This window comes from Alosa sapidissima, chromosome 13, assembly GCF_018492685.1.
Source record: "Alosa sapidissima isolate fAloSap1 chromosome 13, fAloSap1.pri, whole genome shotgun sequence".
Taxonomy (NCBI): domain Eukaryota; kingdom Metazoa; phylum Chordata; class Actinopteri; order Clupeiformes; family Clupeidae; genus Alosa; species Alosa sapidissima.
The window spans coordinates 26,809,496-26,832,516 of record NC_055969.1 but is presented as its reverse complement, the minus strand read 5'-3'; the positions used below and the strand labels follow the sequence as shown (position 1 = coordinate 26,832,516).

Genomic DNA, 23,021 nt, shown 5'->3' with positions numbered 1-23,021 from the left:
ACTGCCGGTATCACGGGATATTCTCCGGGTGCTGCTCTCTCCCCCTAGCAGCGCGCGACCGCGGGAGCGACCGGAGCCGTGACAGATAGGCCAAATCAGATCACATCAGCGCCAGCGACTGGCTGTGACAGTAGTAGCTTTTACTATGGCCACCGGCACAACGGGGGGGTGAAGAGAAGCGGCCGTGACGAAGCCAGTCAGGTGTGCGCAGGTCTGACAGCTTGACAGCTCCTTCTGCACGGTCACTGAGTCTAACATGACAACTCTCGGGCGGTCTGAGACACTTACTCCCACACTCCTCACACCAAGACAGTGGCGATAATACCAGAGACATCAGCGCCACACGAGGGTCACATCAGGGGACAGCTGCTGTATGGCCCGTGCTTCTTCATATCAGCCCAACTGAGACGTTGAAAACCTGACATTCTGACACATATTTTGGCGTGACCTAAGTGACTGCTCATCCGACCCTGAGCGCTGCCGGTGACAGCCCCGTAGTTAGACCTCTCCAGGAGAGGGGGAGGGATAAGCAAAAATAAGGGGGGGTCGCTTCCAGAAAGCAGACAAGCACAGCTTACGGATGGACCTGAAACGGCAGACAGAGCAGTAATTGGATTTAACCTGCTGAGGTCCTGCCTGACTAGTTAGTCAATAGAACCATTATGGAGCCGGCGAGAGGAACACGGGCTTGCCTCGGCGGCTCATTAGGACTGCCCTGCGCTAACGAGGCGAAATCAAGAGCATGTTTACACGCTTAGTGGAATGCTAAAGTATTGTGGCCGCATTTACTTTTTTACTAATAACTGGTCGGAGGAGCAGATAAAAAAAACGGAACAAGTTTATTTCCGGAATCGCAGACAATTTGCCTGCAATGCATAAACTAAGCATACATGATATCCCGTGCCGCCTCTTTGTTGAACAGACTCAACAGTTCAAACGAGAATTGCTATTTCTTTCGGTCCCTGAAAGTCTCATTCTCTGCGTTTTTTTGGCGGCTGGTTAAGAATTTAAAAACGTTTGAAATAGCCTCCCCTGCAACAAACAGGACATCTTTCAGATCGCAAACAAATATTTTCATGTTTTGGGGAACATCGTTCTATTTTTGGTAGTCGGTAATCTGTTTAAAGCACACTCTTGCTATTCCGACACACAAGTTTCATAGAATACGTTAGGAACACATACCCATGTCGGTACGGCTGGCTTTTCCTGTGTTTGTCCGTCTTCAGCGCCCAGTCGCCAGCAGTCTCTGCGCAGCACAGACCAAAGGCTGCCTCTGCACCTGCTTCTCAATATGCGCTAAGGATAGGACGGAGAAGAGAAATGCGATGATGAAACGCTAAATTCATGGCTACCCGCTAGATGTTGTGGAGAGGGTCCTATAATACAAACTGGCATTTCCATCCATTCATAAATTGCATTTTGGTATGGCGTGACCCTAAAATGCATGTCGTGAAAGAAGGCAATCAATAACCATATGGAAAGCAATAAAGTATTGTAAATCTTGGAGTAGGCGAAGTGAGCGCTTGGAGCTGAAAGCGCCCATACACAGGACTATCATCTATGGAGCGAACCCACGCGAATGTGTCATACTTGTGTGCGCAACTCACTCTCACTCTCTCTCTCTCTCTCTCTCTCTCTATCATTCGTGTGTATGTGTATGTGTGTGCGTGTGCCCTCGCGCACAAGGGGACTATCAGAAAAAGCGCTGCATGACTAAAAGAAAAAAACTTCACTATTTGGTGGCATTGGTTCCACTCATAAACATATAAAAAAGAAGCCTACAATACAACGTTTGTTTTAATTTACAGTATGACAACAACAATATAAACAAACACAAAAACAGTAATACTCCAGTATGATGATACATGATGTACATAAATAAATATATATTGACGACGGTGTTATTATTATTATCATAATAATTATTATAATTATTTACTGATATGTATTAGTATTAGTATTATTGTAGTGCCGGTGTATTCCGGACTGTCATCCAGAATGCTATGCTTGGAGATTGTTTGCAGGGGTTTGCAAGATTGCAGGGAGGTTGTGGTGGTACGTTAGTCATGTTTTAGGTCTTATTTGCAGATTTATCATGACGTGTATTGGTCAGTGTGCAGTCCTCCTTTGGTTGTGCCTCTTGTGTTATCCTCATGTTGGTGTCTGTGATTACCCTGATTGTGTATTGTGTGTGTGTTGGTCACTGACCTTGTGTGTTAATACAGTTTTACTCGATTGCTTTTACCTGCTTAAGTAAACTGGAATCCACTTGGTCTTCATGGCTACTTTCTTTGCACAGCAGAAGTCATCTCTTGCGAATGTGTTCACACATTTTATTTGGGGCAGCCGTGGCCTACTGGTTAGCGCTGGTTGAACCCCGACCAGTAGGCACGGCTGAAGTGCCCTTGAGCAAGGCACCTAACCCCTCACTGCTCCCCGAGCGCCGCTGTTGTTGCAGGCAGCTCACTGTGCCGGGATTAGTGTGTGTTCACCTCACTGTGTGTTCACTGTGAGCTGAGTGTGTTTCACTAATTCACGGATTGGGATAAATGCAGAGACCAAATTTCCCTCATGGGATCAAAATAGTATATATACTTATACTTATACATTTCTCATACCTGTAGTATCTTTATATATCTTTTATGTAGTATCTTTATTTTGTGTAATTTCATTATTTTGTGAAACTGAATTATGTAGTATGTTTAGTGTGTGGCAAAGGAAGACTGGTTTAAGTGAAAGAGCAGACCTGGTAATAAAGGTCATAGATAAGGTTTGGTGCCAGGAAATGTAAGCAAAACCTAAATAATGTCAAAACCTAAAGAATGTATGAATAACAGGATGAGAGGGCAAAGGTGAAGTACCATATGTGACCTGGTCAGCTATCTATTAACATAGGTGGTGGGAAAGCCAGAGTGTCCAGTCTAGGATGACTTGAAGGGGTTTAAAGGCTGGAAAGCAGCCAGAGTATGTTAGCTTGTTTAATGAACCAGTGCTCGGGTGTGCATTAAAGCTACACTTCTTCAGTATTCTTTCGCTTTGTCAAAATTCTTCTGAGTTTGAATTAGTTACAGTAATAGGATGAATGTATTCTATGCTGCCTCAATAGCTTATGAATTAATTGCTTGTTCCAGTCAGGGTCAAAGGTCCTTTCCAGCAAGAGTGGCATGGCCTAGTTTCGGCCGGACTATTTGAACTTGAGGCTTTTGAATAAAGCAGAGGAAGGAAGTCCTAGTGAGAACGGTTCCGGTGATGTTTGGGAAGTACCTGTCAGCATAGATATACAATAAAAACTAGATGTCTTATGGCGGAGTCTCTAACGGCATCACTGGCGGCCATCTTTTCACAGGCAAGCTAAAGGGCTCTGTGGTAGCCTACCTGATGTAAGGTGAGTGATCTGCACAAACACAAATACTCTTATCTCACTGAAATCTTGAGGGCTTTACAAACGGTTTGGTTTCTTACAAACGTTATTAACATAGCTATAATCTGGATGCTTGAACATGTCGAAGTTATAATTATTCATAAGTATGCAGTGTCATAACTACACCTCTGACGTTTATAACAAACCAAATCGTTTGAAAATTGGTAGAAAATTGAGCAAGTTATGGTTATTTAACACCAAAGCACTTTTCCTGTCGTACGCATGGCATTTGTTTATCCAGCACTGGCTTTGGAAATAACGATGTCTACAGACAAAATAGAGTATGTTGCATGATTTTATGAAAGTATGATGTACAGTATTGCGACATCAGAAGCAAGTCAAATTTGTAGTTTCTTATGTCTCATTCCATCGAACTACAGATCCGCTACCCGATCTCGCAAACTTGCATAGTGCGGTTATAGCCGATAGAGGGTCGCGAAGCGAATGCAAAAGTGCTGTTCACCCTGTTACGAGTTGATGAACCACTGAAACAATTTTGGAAACATTATTTTAAGGTACAAAAAACTCTTTGGTGTTGCTTTAAAAAGTATGCACCATTGAAACACAATGTTATGTGTGAGTGAGCTGACTGTGGCAAGATGGCCTCCAGGTGGCCAGCAGCGCGGACGAGACATCTATCTTTTATTATGTATATCTATGCGTCAGTGCCCGATCTGTACCGCCTGCACAATTTGTCCTGCGCACACGCATACCTGTTTAGGAAACCTACGCAGAACAAGAGGCAGTTTATGTATGAAGTTCAGTGCAAAGCTGTTTAATGATCTGCAAACATAAGCTGCCAGTTGTTCTGCTCCTCTGTATCTGTTGGTTAGTGTCCAGATGTCATTAATATGTTATGCCAATTGGATAACAAAAGTGTTCCGTCTCTCACTCTGTCACACACACACAGTATAAAAGTATAAAAGTATACTCTTTTGATCCCGTGAGGGAAATTTGGTCTCTGCATTTATCCCAATGAATTAGTAAAACACACACACAGTGAGGTGAACACACTAACCTGGAGCAGTGAGCTGCCTGCTACAGCGGCGCTCGGGGAGCAGTGAGGGGTTAGGTGCCATGCTCAAGGGCACTTCAGCCGTGGATGTGGGCATGGGAGAGCAGTGCTCAACCACTTCCCCTGCCCACATTTTTCCTACTGGTCGGGGATCGAACAGGCAACCCTTCGGTTACAAGCCGAAACCCTAACCAGTAGGCCACGGCTGCCCCTCTCTCACTCTCAAGTGGAACAACAGGCAGTTTAAGTATGCAGTTTGTAACACAGACTCTTGTTGTGAACTGCCAGCTGTTCCACTTTAACCTGGCAATAGCCAGATGAATTTCACTCCGCCTATCTCCACTCATCCATCTGGAACCGATCCATTGAAGTGTTGCTTCAGAAGGCTGGGCCTAATCAAAAAATGCTTGCATATGATTGAATAAGCCACTTGTCCGTCATCTATTGACGTGCTACTTCAACCACTCACATCGAAGCCAACCCGTGACGCTAATAACAGACTCACAGTCGCTTCTACGCTATGTCACATCTATGAAACTCCCGCCCTGCGTCCTGATTGGCTAAACCATAAAGTTGGTTGGAGAAATCACTCTCAATGGAAGAGGTCCCAGATGGATGTGAGTGAAGCTAGGCGGAGCTAAGCGGAACGACATTCATCTGGCTAGGGTCAGGTTAGTTCCACTTGGCCTCCAAGTGTTTTACGTAAGGGATAACGGCCGCTGAGGTGTCCTGTTATACGGACTTAATGTACGAGGGCGAGGGGCAAAGAACTCCCCGACGCGCAGCGGAGAGTCCAATAATTCCGTATAACTGGACACACCTCGATGGCCGTTATCCCGCTTATCACCCGGTTGCCACTGTAAAGCAAAGGAAACACGCAGTTCCGTTTAAAAAAAAAAAATCACTAGTTCAGCTTGTTGTACAACTTGCGTTGGCCCTATAACAGCAATAGCATAGACAGTTAGCATGTTTACAGTTGATTCCATTGTTTGCGACACCTGCCTGCAGGCTCAACCGTCGTCCTACTATCGTTGTTATAGTTACCATTCATAAGCATTGATATGGAACGGCGATTAAACTTCATACTGTAGGTGCCCCGTTATTCAGAATTAAAAGCCACCCCACCAGCCAATCAGAAAAGAGTATTTCTTCTCTCCGGGTGATAATAGTTAAACGCCGATTCTTTGGTACAAATCGGGCAAGCAAATTGTTGGGCATGCTAATACGTAATTATGCGCATGCGCAGAACAAATCAGACAGGCGGTACGGATCAGGCACTGACAGTACCTGTTAAAGTGTTAGAGTGTCTGTTCTGGTTGATCTATTCAACAGCAGAACAGCGACAGCAAGTTGTGCTGATTGGACTTCTTCTAATCGTCACCCTGAATGCTATGTAGGGACACTAATGTGGTGGTAACGTTCAATTAGTCATGTCTGAGGCTTTATTTAAGATGTATTAGGTAAGTTGTGTATTAGGCTACCTTTACACGTGGCTGGCTATTTTCATAAACGGACATTTCACCCTCTCCGTTTTCAAAAATAATATTGTGCACTAACCCGGGTGCCTTCAAGAGCATGCCAAACCTGTTGGTGGCAGTGTAAGGAGAAGCTCAATCCCACGTTCCCAGCCAATCAGAATCACGAAAATACCAACAACAGCAACAAATCACTTCCTCTTTCTCTTTTGAACTGACTAAAAATCTCCGCCTTTTCACATACTGTAAGTCTCTGTTTGTACCTCTTTAGACGCAAACGAACAAACAGAGTTTTCCCAAAAAAACAATCAGCCCGGAGTTTTTAAAAACTACGTTTGCGGGGGGATAAAACCTCCGTTTGCGTCTAAATGACAGGGTCAAACACAGAAAAACATCACCGGTTGCATTGTTTTTGTTGTCGTCTAAACAGGGCCTTAGTCAGTTTTTCTCGATCTCTTTGATGCGTCAACTCATCACATTTTCAAAACAGTTAACACCCATGTCTGAACAAAAGCACTGGCCAAAATGACACATTTTGCTTGCAAAAGGCTGTTACTATCTCAAAATACTTCAAACACGCAGCAAAAACACATTCGAACAAAACATCATGTCGTCAAATCACTGTGTGATTTCAATCAATCATTACACACTGGACAACAAAATGTAAAATATTGTAGCGATTGATGAGACAGCATATTTAGGGTCGGGAGCAGGGACACAGACCCCGAACACAGCACACACTAGGGAAGTCAAGAACACTAACTTCATTACACACACAGGGTTGGACACAGCCACACCAACACAAAGGGTCACACACGAGGTAGAACTAAAAATGAATCACGCTGCACTAAATCAAGTACATAAACAGTAAATACAGACACAAACCCCAACCCCAAAGTTCTCCCAGAATCCCCAGCGTGAAACATCGTGGGAATCACAAGCACACAATCCATGCGCCGACGTTACAATATAGGGTTACACTTTACTTGACAGTATTGAAATTTTGACAGTATTTGAAAATTGGTTTTCAAAATGAGCATTTTTGCTGTCTGTTCCATTTCTTTCAAATTTTTTTCTGGTATCAAAACAAAATTGCGAAAAGGCTAAATATACTGAATAAAAAATAATTGCATTCATTCCTCCCAAGATGTAACTGTGACTGACATGTAAGACTTACAGTTAGCACCTAGACAAAACTAATTTCATTGAACTACAACTTCTCATTTTTCATCGAAATAGACCTACATTAAACACCTTTTGTTTTCTTAACAAAATAGGCAATACAGTACTTTCTCTAAATGTGCCTAAGCTAAATACTTGCAAATAGCAACACAGAACAGACATGGCATCTCTTATGGATAATTCTGCTGATTCTGATAATTGCTGATTCAAGAATTGTGCAAAGGAGTTTCACACAGGTGTATCAGAGATTCAGACTTCTGCAAGAAATATCTACCACCTGTGAAAAGATGTTTGGGGGCTTTGAATGATGTCTGTGTTAACTGTTTTGCAAAAGGATGTAAATACTGTGTGAACCCAATGAAAATGTGTGAACACATTTGCAAGAGATGACTTCTGCTGTGCAAAGAAGGTGTTCATGAAGACCAAGTGGATCCCAGTTTCCTTAAGCAGGTCAAAGCAATCGAGAAAAACTGTAATCTGTGTGTGTGTGTGTACGTGCATGTGTGTGTGTGTGTGTGTGTGTGTGTGTGTGTGTGCAAAGAAGGTGTTCATGAAGACCAAGTGGATCCCAGTTTCCTTAAGCAGGTCAAAGCAATCGAGAAAAACTGTAATCTGTGTGTGTGTGTGTGTGTGTGTGTACGTGCATGTGTGTGTGTGTGTGTGTGTGTGTGTGTGTGTGTGTGTGTGTGCAAAGAAGGTGTTCATGAAGGCCAAGTGGCCCAGTTTCTTTACAGGTTTTCTGGATTGTTTACACACATTTTCTGAAAGCATGCCTCATACTCTCAGAACTCTACACACAAATAAAAAAAAACACACACACACACACACACACAATGGGCAATGAACTTTATATTCAAAACATTTCTTCTCAAAATGGTATTTTGTTTTCAAATGACACACACAAACCATCATATGAATAGACATTTATAAGAACCAGTTTAACACTGACATGCTCAATGTAAAACACTATGATGAATGGAAAACACTTCTTCTCCATTCATTATAATGACTTAGGCCTTTTTTTTATTAGTGTTACACTTACTACAGACAGTACATATATACTGTAAGTGTGTTGTAAAATATTTGAGAATATTTTTTTTATACTCGGAGCACACAAGTACACTGTAACAAATATATTTTTATTTTCCCCCACAAAAACAAGATGGTTTACATACAACAGAAGAATTTACTGTATACAGTTAAGTAAAAAAAAAAAATAAAAAAAAAACTATGCTGGATCCTCTCTTCTGTTTCGGTCTGGCCACAGCTCTTCATCCACATCACAAGCATTATGCTAAAGCTCTGATTGCTAATTGTAAAACTGTGTGACAGGTGTTTGCCCATGTGATTCAGTGTGCATAAGGCAATTAACTTTAGAATTTGAATGGCAGTGTGTTCCTTGTGAAAACAAGAGATCTTCTTCATGAAAATTGTGCCAAATGCAGAGAATTGTGTGTAGGGTTTTGAAAAAAGTGTGCTTTAGAACTGCAACTTGAGTGTAAAGCAGCAAAATGTGCTTGTGGTTTAGCAGAATTGGTTCATGGGGTTGATGCACGAGTTACATGTTGTGGTCATTGTGTCTCAAGTACCTGTAATTGTGTGTAAACAATTGAGAAAAACTGTAAGCAGGTCAAAGCGATAGCTTTGCAAAACTGCAAAGCAAAAACTGTAGTCAGTGTGTAGTCCTTGGTTGTGCCTCCTGTGTTATCCTCATGTTGGTGTGTGTGATGACCCTGATTGTGTATTGTGTGTGTGTTAGTGACTACCCTTGTGTGTTCTTCTCTGTGTTGGTGTCTTTGTCCTCCTCTTCCCTATTAAAGCTATTGAACTGACCTGTCTTGTCATCAATCGCTACATTAGTTTTTAGATGTGATCAAACTGGACTAACTATTTAGGCTACATGTTCTTCTCATGTGTGAATACACTCTTAAAACAAAATGTGCAACAATTTAAAAACAATGCACTTGCGTTGTTTTTAACACATCTATTGGCTTCTACTGTGAGCAGTGCAGTGGCAGCCCCCCCCGCCCCCCCCAACATCTATTGGCTTCTCCTGTGAGCAGTGCAGCGGCAGCCCCCCCAGGCTGACTCAAGCAATATGGACATGGGCTAGACATGGGCTAGATATGGGACAGAAATCCCTGTCCATCAGGCAGACACTTAGTATCCTAGCCTGAGAGTCGCCCTGCGTTTGGAACTTCCACTCACTACGTCCACCCATAAGCGCACTGCGCACGCACACACACACACACACACACACACACACACACACACACACACACACACACACACATAGGGTTTCATTTTTTTAATGTAGCCAGTGGCCTGGCATTCAAAAAACGGAATATGCAGTTCACAACATTTGCGAAGTACTCTGACTGGGAAAGGCTGGCAAACAAGCCAGATTAGGGGATTCACTGCCCTGTTAGGCCAGCAACATTCGCTGGACAGATGCACATTAAACAGATTAGTTGAATTACTATTTACTACTCAGATTATTTGTTGACATCAAACTGAAGAACGAACACGTTTACCCAACTGCTGTTCCCGCAGTTTATTCTGGTGAAGAATCTTCTTTTTCTGTTTCTCATGTCCCAAAGGAACATTCTGGTAAAGTTTCTTCTTCCATTTCACATTCGGTTTCGTCTCCTTAGTGTAGGCTATGAGACACTGTCGCTGTAACTGTATACCTGTCGTTAGCGAAGACGGAAGGGGGGCCTTGATTAACTTGTGGGGCCCTACGTACTGCAGTAGCCACAAAAGTTGTGGGTTCAATTCCCAGCTTCCACCGTTGTGCCCTTGAGCAAGACACTTAACCCTGAGTTGCTCTGAGGACAATGGTCTTTGTAATATAATTGACATTGACAAGTCGCTTTGGAGAAAAAGCGCCGGCTAAATGCATAAGGTATGAGCTACACCAGGCGCGTAACTGAAGCGTTCCGTTCGCGACGTGTAAAATCCATTTTAGATGAATGGTCTATTTTTTTCGAACGTACGCCCCACTGTCACGTCTGGTGTAGCTACTTCCATTGATTATAATAGAAGCTAATTGTTGCAGCAGACGCAACGCGAACGGAACGCTTCAGTTACGCGCCTGGTGTAGCTCAGCCCTAAGTGTACATGTACTAGTGGAGTAGCCCTGACAGGTCTGCGCTCTGGGGGGCTGTGTCTGGGGTGGGGGCGGGGGGGGCAGCATCCAGACGGTTGAAAAGAAACATTTTGTTTGTTTCGTTTCCCACACTTCCTGCCTCCAGATTCAGGGCAACTTCCGCTAGCTTTTCTGTGGCCTTGTTTTAGGACTCCTCCAGACCTGTCCACTCTCCTCTCAAACCCCCTCTCCTTCTCCTTCAGTAGTGCCCTAGGCTCAGGGGCCACCCAGGGTGTGTTGTGTGTGGGAATCATAGTAGCCTCCTGACAGGCACAGTGTTATACACACAGAAATTCATGTAGTCCGTGATGCAGGTTGTCAACCTGTCCACATCCTCCCTGCGTGGACTGCTTACCAAACAGGCCCCAGTCTGTGGTGGCTAAAGGCATTCTCTGAGCACCAGCTCTGAGCTGGGTCATCTCCTCACATGGCTCTTGGTTGTTTGTTCACCAAAGGTATGTAGCCAGGGAGCAGATTAAAACAAGATTCTAATCGCAAAGGTCTTGTGGGGGCAGAGGTGATGATCTGTATGCATCCTTTGTGTTTGCATGAAGTAAATCGAAGGTTCTATTGTCTCTAGTGTGGCAATTTACATACTGTTTGAATTTGGGCAGAGAAGCAAACAAGGAGGTGGTATTGAGGTACCCAGAGCTGAGGAGGAGGGCTTGGGGATGCCATGTCTGCAGCTGACTCACTCCCGTGTGGAGGAGCAAACTGGCCGCCAGAGGGATGTACACAGTAATCGCAATGACAAGCGAGAACTTCCTGGGGAGGTAAAAGGGCCAAACGCTAACTCGACGAATGCAACTCAGTGTTCGGAGTGCAGCGTTGCTCTTTAGCACGTGCCAAATCTGTTATTTCCATATATCACACGTCCCCCACACTTCCTCTGACCACTCTCCTCCACCCTCCTGTCCGCTCTCACTCACTGCAGCGCGCCCAGCGGCACGCGCGAGCAGAGCCGGGAGTCTTCCCTCTGCAGTCTGATTAGTGCAGTTAGCTCTTCCATTTCATTGAGGAGGGATTACTGTAGCTAGCAGGGCATTAGTTATATGGTGGTGTGTGTGTGTGTCAGTCTGCATTGTGACAGGGCAGGAGTAGTGCTGAATGTGGAAGGTTTTGATGATGCCAAGAGGTTATTATGGGTTAAGGTGCCCACATGAATGTGGCACACTCCGCTTTCGACACCTTGGATTCCATTGTTTTTTAACACAACCGCACACACCACCATCAAACAAGGGGTTGTGACAGAGGAGCGGTAATGTTATACAGTAGTTCTGAATGTAAAGGGTTGTGAATGTGATAGATGCCCGTCAAGTGGGCTGTCTTCCTGCTGAGGACCTCTCCTCAGATAACCTGAATGACGATACGCTGGTGTGCAAGAGGGAAAGCCAGCACCGCTGATACAGTCTGCTGAGGGGTGAGTGATGAGAGTCTGTGAAATCCACTGAGAACATCTTATGGATGACAAGAACAGAGGAAGTGAGCGAGCTGTCTGTTCTGACTGGCTATGCTGGCTATGTGCACTTCCTGTGCCTGATCGATGCTGGTCTTTTTGTCTGTGCTGTCTGTCAATGCTAGCTTTTACGCTACTCTATTTAAGTTTGGTTCCAAAAGACATATCCATTGTAATGCATTTTCATAATTTTTTTTATTTTGTTTTCCAGGTCATATCAGTGGAACTGCAGTTGACTTGTTCTTATATGTGTACTTAATCAAAACAATCCAATTGCAATTTTATTTATGTCAACAAAGAAAGACTGCCCTTAAAAGATTATCCTGAAAAATGGAGATATCTGGTTTTAGGAATCAATCTTCATTTGTCACGAGGCAGATGTCTTATTCAGAATGAATAGAGAGCGAGTTACAGGAAGGAAAGCTGTGGAGCAACTCAAGGTTAAGCCCCTTTCCCAGACAGGGCACCATTGCGGAGACAACCCCCGGGGTTCAAACCCATAACCTTCCAGTCCACCAGTGTTCCTATATTTTCATATTTCTTACATTTTATATTTTACCTTTTTATATTGTTATTTGTCCCTCAAGCTTTTATTCATTACTATCTGCCACTTTTATTCATTACTATTTGTGTTGTAGTACTCGAGTCCGAGACTCGAACTCGAGTCTGAGTCATTAGCTAAATTTAGAGACTCGTGACTTGACTCGAACTTGGACTCGGACTCGTGCATTCGCACTCGCGATGACTAGTCGAGAACTCTTTTTTTTGTAATATATCATAAGGCTATAATTGAAGTATGTCATTAGGCTATAATTTGCTATATGATTTTAATATCTAAATTATGTGTAATGCTAATTTTAGTGCAAGGGAATGTTAGGCTACTGCTTCGTGTCATACATCGCAAGTTGCATTACGTCATGTTCACATGCAAAGCAAACTAACGTTAACTTTAACACCAAAATGCCTGGAGACATGGCCGCCGCCATGTCAATGTAGTATTGCCAGGCAATATTAGTTCTTTTTAAGATTACACTTAACCTAGGCTAAACATCACACACAGCTGCTGGATAGCTGATCATCGTGACTTGGTGAACAGTGTTTTTCCTGACTGACGCGAGAAGCGAGGTTCCATTCATTCATTTTCATTTGGGGCGTGCCCTGCCGTGCTTCTGTCTGTTACAGTAATTTGCAGCAGGCTTATCGGATTGAAAGAAAAAGAAACTAAAAGTTTTCCCGATCAAGATATAGCATACTTCTTAATTTTGGTGTCATAAAATATAGAAGCATAACATTAAATTGCCTAGTAGAGTGTCCATGTAGCGTGTCAATGTAGGCCTACGTGTCTGCGCAAGTGAAACTGACAAACTGAACGGTGACCGTGATTTGTTCAAGTAAGAGTTGTTCCTGGACCAACATTCTAAAGACGGTCCTGGACCAACAACTCTTTAACCAATCACAGCCTTGTGATGTCATCAATGTGAGTCTTCTGCTTCTCCCATTGCCATTTTGAAATTTCCCTCCAGAAACAACCAGTGGATCACCAACTTGTATCTCAATAAAGGTAGGTCCTTGCATATTTGTGTGTAAAATAGTTGTAAAATAAAGTAATTCCGAGTGGAATCTGAATATATGCACCTTAGATTTTATTTTTTTATTTTCGTTTTAGTTGACTTGGTTCCATGTTTGTCTAATGTTAGCTGCCAGGCTAGGGACATTACATTTACTGTAATACATTAGCTTCCTAATAGGTAATTCAGTGGCTATGCATCTTTTAAATAACTTATTTCGAAGGGATACAGTAGTTGAAGTAGCTTTGAAGCTCATTTAGCAATCTTGGTGCCGCTGTTATTATGTTAGAGGCTAGGCTAGGGAACATAAATTTATGCTACCAAATTAGCTTGCTAATAGGTAGGTGCAGCATGCAACTATGTGAAGTGCCAACCCGGTGTTATGTTAGTTCACTTGCTAAGGAGCACACTTTTGGACTACTAATGTAGCTTGGTAATAGGCTAAAGCAGTAGCTTTTGTGTGTACATGGTCCTGGAGCGACGTTGCCATGTTGGTCTTGGACCGTCTTTACAATGTTGGTCCAGGACCCACATTGTCATGTTTGTCCAGGACCGTCATTACAATGTTGGTCCAGGACCCACATTGTCATGTTTGTCCAGGACCATCTTTACAATGTTGGTCCAGGACCCACATTGTCATGTTTGTCCAGGACCGACATTGTCATGTTTGTCCAGAACCGTCATTACAATGTTGGTCCAGGACCGACTTTACAATGTTGTCTTTACAATGTTGGTCCAGGACCGTCTTTACAATGTTGGTCAGGGACCGTCTTTAGAATTTTGGTCCAGCACCGTTTTTACAATGTTAATCCTGGACCAACATCGCCATGTTGATCCTGGACCAACATTGTAAAGACAGTCCTGGACCAAAATGGTGGTCACTCCTGGAAGATGTACAACAAACAAAAGTGACTGCTTTAGCCTATTACCAAGAAGAGACCCAATAGTTGATATAGCTTTGAAGCTCATTTAGCAATCTTGTTGCCATGGTAATTAGTGCTAATGTTAGCTGCTAGGCTAGGTAAAATACAAAAAAATTGCTTGCTATTAGGCAATACAGATCTGTCAGTTGTCGTTAGACTGATTTTTTTTCTTCCTACATTTCTGAGAAACTTGCCATGTTTAAACCTTTATACAATAAGCTGCAAAATCTTTTTTCTGCTTTGTTTATTCCAGGTCCATCATAGGGAAGTTTGTCCAGGTCCATCACAGTGAAGCTGGTTCAGGTCCATCAGAAGGAAGCTGGTCCAGGCCCATCACAGTGAAGCTGGTCCAGGTCAATCACAGGGAAGTTGGTCCAGGTCCATCATAAGGAAGTTAACCCAGGTCCATCACAGTGAAGCTGGTCCAGGTCAATCGCAGGGATGTTGGTCCAGGCTCATCATAAGAAAGTTGGTCCAGGTCCATCACAGGGAAGCTGGCCCAGGTCCATCATAAGAAATAGCACTCTGCTCTGGTCTGGACCCAAATGAATGGTCAATAGCCTTGTGCAATGGCAGTAACGTCTGCTACACAAGTGATACATCACTGTTTCAGTTTATTTTTCTCCTCATTAATCTGTTTATACTATAATTTAAGGGGGTGGGACATGGAACAGCAGTTTAAGAAAGATAAGGTTAGTAGGGGATTGACTTTTGCCATGTTAAGCTATGGAGACTGATGGAGTGTGGGCCGGTAAGAGTACTTATTTGGAAAAATATATTGAATTATATTTCAATTTAATATTTTTTGTCATATTTGTCAATATATATTTTTTCTATATATTATATTTTATATTATATTTTTAATTTTCTACAAGAGGCCAGACAACATCAGAGACTATGAAAACAGACTGCCCACCTGCACCAACACCGCAATATTTCCAGATGGAAATGATCCATGTGGGCACTGAGCACAGGACAATTTCACACACAAATGTCACTCCTTTAATCACCCTATAACAGGAAAAGAACTTATGGGTTAATGGGTTTATGGGTTAAAGGAAAAATCATATGCAGCACTACTAATTAGGTATATTTGATCAAATGTCCCTGTGGGAAAGCATATGTAGGAAAAACACGCAGGGCTCTGAAGACAAGAATGTGAACACAGAAGCAACATCAGAAACAATCATGATAAGAGTCCCCTGGTGGTTCATTTAAACAAATTGGAGGTTCATAGGGATAAAACAAGTCAAAAACCACCAAAGAGGAGGGGACATAGACAGTCAGCTTTTAAAAAGAGAGGCTTCTTAGATCTACCACCAGGGAACTTTAGCCCCAAGAGGGCTTAATGAAGATTTTGTAATCAGACCTTTTCTGTAATATGAACTTGTAATATGGACTGTGAACAGAAAGTCTAATGAATGATTGAACTGTATATTTTTTCAAATCTGCATTTGTATACACTAGAGATCTGTTCTGGTCTTGTATAAAGTTCTACTTTGTTTGGCATTAGTCACGCCACAAGCTTGCCTGCCATACCTGTAAGGGTTAATGAGTTACTGAGCTGGCTCCCCCCTATACTGTAGGCCAGGTGATTTAGACCATGTGCAATGCCTGTGTTTGCAGTGAATCTGAGGAAGAACAATCAAGGTCATAACGTCTTGCCAAACTATGAGAAAATAAATCAAGAAAAGAAAATACCAAGGAGTGTGTGGACTTTTTCCTAAACACTTTTGCTTGTTTTTGTCCTGTATCTGGGATTGTGCACAAAGTCCCTTTACAAGTTGTTAGAGAATGGAGCCATACACTTTTCTAAGAATCTCTGAATTTACCTGTATAGGTGTCACCAAGCCATATATAATTATGATCGCCGCGCAGCGAAGCGGCGATCATATAGGTTTAGTCAGATTTTTTTTTTCTTTTTCTTTTTTTCTTTTTCGCATGCCCAAATTTCCGTCAATGATTCCCGGGACACTGAAAGACCGGGGTACACGAAACTTGGTGGGCATGTAACCCCACATGGATAGCATGGAACCATCGTTTTTCGTTTTGATCTGTAGCCCCCCCCCCCGCTGGACTGGACCCCCCGAAAGGAGGGTAGGGCAGACACAGTTTTCTGTGAATATCTCGAAAACCGTAGGGTTTAGGAGGACCATTTTTTTTTGTATATTGATCTCAAGGGGCCATGTCAACCCATTCCATAACCACTCATTTCATGTATAACGCCACCTAGTTAAACACAAAAAAGTAAAAATGAGGTGTTGTAATTGAAGGTATCTGTGACCTAACATAGTCAAAACTGCACGAAATTGGAAGTGTAGGATCATTATGACACCCTCTGTATGCACGCCAAGTTTTGTGGAATTCCGTTCATGGGGGGCCACACAATAAATTAATTTATGTTACTATACACCAACTGGCCTGTAGGTGGCCGGAGACAGTTTTCTGTGAATATCTCGAGAACCGTAGGGCCTAGGAGGTCCACCTTTTTTATATATGTTGGTCTTAAGGGGGCATGTCAACCCATCCCATTACCACTTATTTCATGTATAGCGCCACCTAGTTAAAAATTCAAAAGCAAAAAATGTGGTGTTTTCATCACAATATCTCTGGCTGACAAGGTCAAAACTGCACGAAATTAAAAGTGTAGGATCATTGTGACACCCTCCGAATGCATGCGAAGTTTTGTGTACTTTCGTTGATGGGGGGCCTTACAATAAAATAATTTATGTGTACATTTAATGACGTACACCAACAAGGATTCCCGGGACACTGAAAGACCGGGGTACACAAAACTTGGTGGGCATGTACCCCCACATGGATAGCATGGAACCGTCATTTTTCGTTTTGATCTGTAGCCCCCCCGCTGGACTGGACCCCCCGAAAGGAGGGTAGGGCAGACACAGTTCTCTGTGAATATCTCTGTGAACTGTAGGGCCTAGGATGACCATTTTTTTCCGTATGTTTGCCTCCAGGGGTCATGTTAACCCATTTCATGTGCACACATGTGCACAAACAGATACACACACACACACACATACATTCACAGTAATCATACGTATGACACATACTCACACAGTAGACATGCACAGGATGTTGCATTGCATGCACAGGCACATACGCAGGCACACACACAAGCACACACACACACACACACACATAACATAAACATAACACAAACAATCAAGAATTTCTCAGAATTATGAACAGGCAAGATGGAGGTGGGGTTGTATAAAATGAATTTTACATGTGAAATCTATGAACTAATCATGTTTTGGTACTTGTTGTCTAGCAGATACCAGTGAGAATTGAGTGTGGATAATGCAATTTAGTGAGACAGTTAGAATCATATAGGCCTTTCAGCGTGATTTCTTTTTGTGGAAAAAATGTGCTGGACTGGGCGGCGGTCATATTTTGTACCGTTCTGCGGTACATCTAGTTGTATAAAGGTTTAAACATGGCAAGTTTCTCAGAAATGTAGCAAAAAAGAAAAACAGTCTAACGACAACTGACAGATTTGTATTGCCTATTAGCAAGCTATAAAGTCGGTCCTGGACCAACATTGGAAAGACGGTCCTGGACAAAGATGACAATGTCGGTCCTGGACCAACATTGTAAAGACGGTCCTGGACCAACATTGTAATGACAGTCTTGGACAAACACGACAACGTGGGTCCTGGACCAACATTGTAAAGACGGTCCTGGACAAACATGACAATGTGGGTCCTGGACCAACATTGTAAAGCCGGTCCTGGACCAACATTGTAATGACGGTCCTGGACAAACATGACAATGTGGGTCCTGGACCAACATTGTAAAGACGGTCCAAGACCAACATGGTAACGTCGCTCCAGGACCATGTACACACAAAAGCTACTGCTTTAGCCTATTACCAAGCTACATTAGTAGTCCAAAAGTGTGCTCCTTAGCAAGTTAACTAACATAACACCGGCTTGGCACTTCACATAGTTGCATGCTGCACCTACCTATTAGGAAGCTAATGTATTACAGTAAATGTATGGTCCCTAGCCTGGCAGCTAACATTAGACAAACATGGAACCAAGTCAACTAAAACGAAAATAAAAAAATAAAATCTAAGGTGCATATATTCAGATTCCACTCGGAATTACTTTATTTTACAACTATTTTACACACAAATATGCAAGGACCTACCTTTATTGAGATACAAGTTGGTGATCCACTGGTTGTTTCTGGAGGGAAATTTCAAAATGGCAATGGGAGAAGCAGAAGACTCACATTGATGACATCACAAGGCTGTGATTGGTTAAAAAGTTGTTGGTCCAGGACCGTCTTTAGAATGTTGGTCCAGGAACAACTCTTACTTGAACAAATCACGGCCACCCAAACGGAACCTCTCGTGGGTAGGCCAGAAACAACTATATTTAAAACCACGAATTAAGTGTATTACTGTTACTGTTCAAACGAGCGATTTGATAGCCTAATCCACTGCACGAAAAAAAAAGGAAATAGCAACTTGTTCTATTTCTAACAGATGAATATCGTAGCAAATAGCCTAGTAGCCTATGGCGATGGCAGCTTAAAAAAAAACATTTATTTCACTCATCTCGCTGAAATGAACGTAGAATGTGGCCTGTTGCACAAAGAAATTAATTAGGCAAATGATCTGCATCTCTGTTAACCGAAAGCTAGTTTTCATCTCCATTGTTGGCGTGAAATATGTCTCCATTGTGTCAGTGAAGTGATAACATTATGCAGTTGCAGGTAGCCAGTGTTCACGTGACGGGAGTCAGAAAGAAGCTACCAAGACGGGCCCTGCCCTGTTTCTGTCCCTCCAAAACTGCGCTAAAATTGTGTAGTCTATTTAACAGCCAGAATGTTTAAAAAATGCCTGGGGGAGGCCCTTTTATGATCCACACTACCTCTTACAAAATAGGCCCACTCCAACGTCCAGCTCTTGAAGTATGAACTTCTACAACGCTGCCTACAGAGTAGCCTACAATTGTCAGCAGTCAGTAACAGCATAATGTGACTTAATGGCCTGTGTGATTGGGATGTGGATTGCTCATTTATTATGAGTAGGCCTATAGGCTATGGTATGGTATTCTCTCCGATATAAGTACAACCAGGGCTCTCAAGTGTCACGCATTGAGCGTGACAGTCACTCATTTCAGTCTTTTGTCACGCTCTCCCGCCACACATTGTATTTCTCACGCAGAAAAACTATTTATATTTAATATGCTGCTGCAGCGCCCAAAATGTCTCTGGCCGCGCCGCTCTCACTATGGCACTGGCAGGAATCAAGCGCGTCTCCAAGAGTTGAGCCTGCCACTTATCAGCCAATCAAAAATAACGAGAGGGCTACACAATAGCCAATCAGAAAATAGCTCTATTGTATCTGGGTAAGATTTAACGCAACAACCAATGAAAAACGTGTATCCTGGAATTGTTGAAGGTGAATTATTGAACGTGAACCTGTTAGCCTACTTACTTCTTCCAAGTTTCGTTCACCTTGGAGCTTCGAGCATCAGTTCATGGTTTCAGCACAGATTAAGTAATCTTTTAATGTTACAACAAATCCACAACTTGTTTGACACAAACAATGACGTGACTGCTGCTATAGAGAATGTTTCCCAGATAATTAGCATCAGTTGTTCATGACTGTCTGTAACTTAGCCAACAGTTTCACAGCCTGTTCATTGACAACACTTGTTCAGAACAAGTAGCCTACAGTCATACTTTCGTTCACATGATGACTGACATATTGTCACATTCTAAACATCTCTCTCTCCAAATAGGCTTAATCATTTTATTAGCACTAAACAAATTAAAGTGTATTGCATAGCCTATTGTTATAGGTAACTTTTAAAATCATGTCATATTATATAATTATATCCTGGCCATGGATGCATTAATCATTGCATCTGTATTCAAAAAAGGCGGGTAAAAAGCAATTAAGCATCCTCTCATTCACCCTGAGAGGAAAGCCCCTAAAAGGTCCAGGTTAGTGGATGCTCAGAGGTGGTGAAAAGACCCATTATTGAATTGTCAGTGCCATGTGTCAAATCTTTTCTTTTGCAAATCTGAGCAATTATAAATGTTTTGCCCCATTTTGACTTAGGAGGGCATTGCTCCTACATACTGTAACGTCGTGTTAGCCTCCCAGAATGCAATGTGTGTGAATGCTGGTTTGTGTAATGTCGGTTTTAGTTAGTGTAATTGCGTTTTCCTTGTCATGTATGTGTTAGCTTGTGTAGTCTTTCTTTACGTTGTACCTCATGTGTTTTGCCCGGTGTATTGTATGTGACTACCCTGTTCGTGTATCGTGCTTGTTTTATTGACTTCCCTTGTGTTTCCTATGTAATGGTGTCTTAGTCTTAGACCTTACTCTCGTTCTCAGCTAATAAACCTTTTGATTGGACAACTGTGTGTGTCGCTATCAAATCGTTACAATACTTTAGCCAATAATCAAATGCCTGCTCTCTTTTGGAAAGCTGAGACACTGGAAAACAATGAGAATAACTGTGTGATGTACTGACACAAAGTTACAAAGGCTAGATTATTCTTTCCTTTTTCTACCGGATAACAAGCATCTTTGAACTGACCACATTTCAGCGCTCTCTAGGTCTTGACTTGATATGACTTGAGTCCTAGCATTAGGTCTTGTCATGCTGTGTGCAAAAGTAGATCAATATAGAATGACAACATGAGCACTTTAGACTATTATAAGCATAATCTTGGCCTCAAATGAAAGGTAATACTCTGAAGTTTCATGCTTGCATTTGGATTGTAGGTTACTTCAGGTTCTGATATGACTACACTAAATATGGAATAATTACAAAAAATACAAATCTGTACAATTTCTATTTCAATTCGGTGTGTATAAGATGGGCTATTCTGCACAACTAATATTGGATCAACTGGTAACCGACCTGGGGCTGGTGTATGCTAGCTGGTGATGCTAGTTGTGCGTGTAAATCCTCACACCACTAACCTTAAGAACGGCTCTAACCGCTGAGTTGGAAGCTTGGACTTTTAGCTCAGTGGTTAGAGCGCTCGACTCCCATGCCGGTGTGTGTTGAGGTGGCGGGTTCGAGGGCCGTGAGCGGTGGACGAAACAACCTTATTTTACACTGGGACATCTGAAGGCATATTAATAACAGCAACAAGTTGTAGTATTATTACACCCTCGGACGGAGGGGGGGGGGGGGGGGATTGTCGACGGGGAATGTCACTCTTGCCTGTCCTCAAAACTTGAGAGCCCTGAGTACAACACATTGGGTTTGGCAAGAAATTTGGCAATACTACTTTCACACAAGTGATGGCACCCCTGCATGGAGACAGAAGATTGTCCGTTTTGCTTTTAAGGATTTCATCTGCAATGGGAAAAAATGGAACGACATGTAGGCTATGCTTACTTTAGTGCTGGACTTGGACTCGACTTGATCAATAGGGACTCGACGCGGACTCGACGTGGATCAATAGTGACTTGACTCGGATGAGTAGTGGACTCGACTCGGACTTGACTTGGAATTTTTTTTTAATGACTTGGACTTGACTTGGACTTGAACACTGGGGACTCGAACCTCGGACTCGAGGCATAGTGACTTGACTACAACACTGCTATCTGCTGCTCTCTGTTTTCAGATGACGGAAAGTTGACTGACCTGACCGTTGCGCTCCCACAAATGAACAACGTCTGGCTCTGCTACCCGTACGCTTAGGGCAATCCAAACTGTTGTTGTCTGTTGATCCCTGTTGGTGAAACGTGCTACCAGTTCCTACCAGAGCAGGAGCATTCCTCTCTCCTGAACACCAGTTTTAAGACTCTGAAGAGTTGGGTTTTCAACACTCTTCTAGAACGCTCACTCCATTCTATGCGAGTTGTACTTATTGCTGCACTAACATGTCCTGATTCTATGCGAGTTGTACTTATTGCTGCACTAACATGTCCTTGATTCTATGCAGGAGTACTTATTGCTGCACTACCATGTCCCTGTCACACTGTACCTTAATTGCTTCACACACACACACACACACACACACACACACACACACACACAAAGAGGGGTACTGTAGTGTGTGTGTGTGCGATGGTGCTGCACTAAGTAAAACATGCTGTTTGACAGGACAGGCATCGGGAGCCAATTATTCTACTTCATCTGGTGTTCTGATGAGCGGGTGTGTGTACCGTGACGGGGTGCTCCTGTGATAGACTGGTGTGATTGAGTGGATTAGTGGATCCATAAGGCTCGGAGTGGATAGTGATCTCTCCTACAGGCTGTGAGTTCACGCAGCACAATTCATCATGCTTAATGATGCTCAAGGGGCTTTGATGTTCATTCTACACTTAGATACATATATTATTCAGTGCTGCCCTGTTATGAGAGATTCTGTGTTTTGCTATGTGGAGTCCATGCTGTCCTACTGCCCATGTGAAAGCTGAAAGCTGATTGTGTGTTTTTAGAGGGTTCTTTCAAATATATAAGCAGGAAGAATAAATGCAGATCAGCTCTTCACATATTATTTTAAAACTTTGATTTTACATCCTTCTCTGGATAGCCTCAATGAGGAAAATAGTCAAGTCAGTTTTATTTTTAAATCGCATTTAAACATGCACAGAGTGCAACCCAAAGCGCTCCACAAACAAGACACATAACAAGACAAAAGATGCCGGATGGAGCATAGTCTTCATGTTCATGTTCTAAATGCTCATAACTTTGTGCACATCATTACCTGACATATAGACAAAGACCCTACTGACATGAATGTAAACAACATGATGACTACATATTAAAGAATATAGTGGTATTTGGGGGGGGGGGGGGGATGCGTGTATGTGTTTGTGTGTGTA

General features: G+C 42.7%; 1 protein-coding gene and 3 long non-coding RNA genes across 5 annotated transcripts in view; 2 read left to right on the top strand and 2 right to left on the bottom strand.

Annotated features, from left to right (window-relative positions):
* The window catches only part of lrrtm4l1 (leucine rich repeat transmembrane neuronal 4 like 1), a 59,562-nt gene extending 58,025 nt beyond the window's left edge, over nt 1–1,537 (bottom strand). For both annotated transcript variants that reach the window (XR_006021339.1, XM_042058364.1), the window contains exon 1: nt 1,183–1,537. Coding sequence is in view for 1 of the 2 variants with exons in the window: in XM_042058364.1 (XP_041914298.1) it covers nt 1,183–1,186 (4 nt within the window). In the remaining variant the exon portion in view is untranslated. The remainder of the gene's footprint in view (nt 1–1,182) is intronic.
* Nucleotides 1–19,076, top strand: part of LOC121679584 — a 26,834-nt gene extending 7,758 nt beyond the window's left edge. The window contains exons 2-3 of the long non-coding RNA XR_006021352.1: nt 1,227–1,232; nt 18,910–19,076. This is a non-coding gene — a long non-coding RNA (uncharacterized LOC121679584). The remainder of the gene's footprint in view (nt 1–1,226; nt 1,233–18,909) is intronic.
* On the bottom strand, nt 4,065–15,388 carry LOC121679582. Its single transcript, XR_006021350.1, has 3 exons — nt 15,269–15,388; nt 11,935–11,939; nt 4,065–4,076 (listed from the first exon to the last, which is right to left on the bottom strand). It is a non-coding gene; the product is annotated as an uncharacterized LOC121679582 (long non-coding RNA).
* Nucleotides 13,120–14,711, top strand: LOC121679581. The gene is made up of 3 exons (XR_006021349.1): nt 13,120–13,258; nt 14,442–14,566; nt 14,617–14,711. It is a non-coding gene; the product is annotated as an uncharacterized LOC121679581 (long non-coding RNA).
* Nucleotides 19,077–23,021: the final 3,945 nt, after the last annotated feature.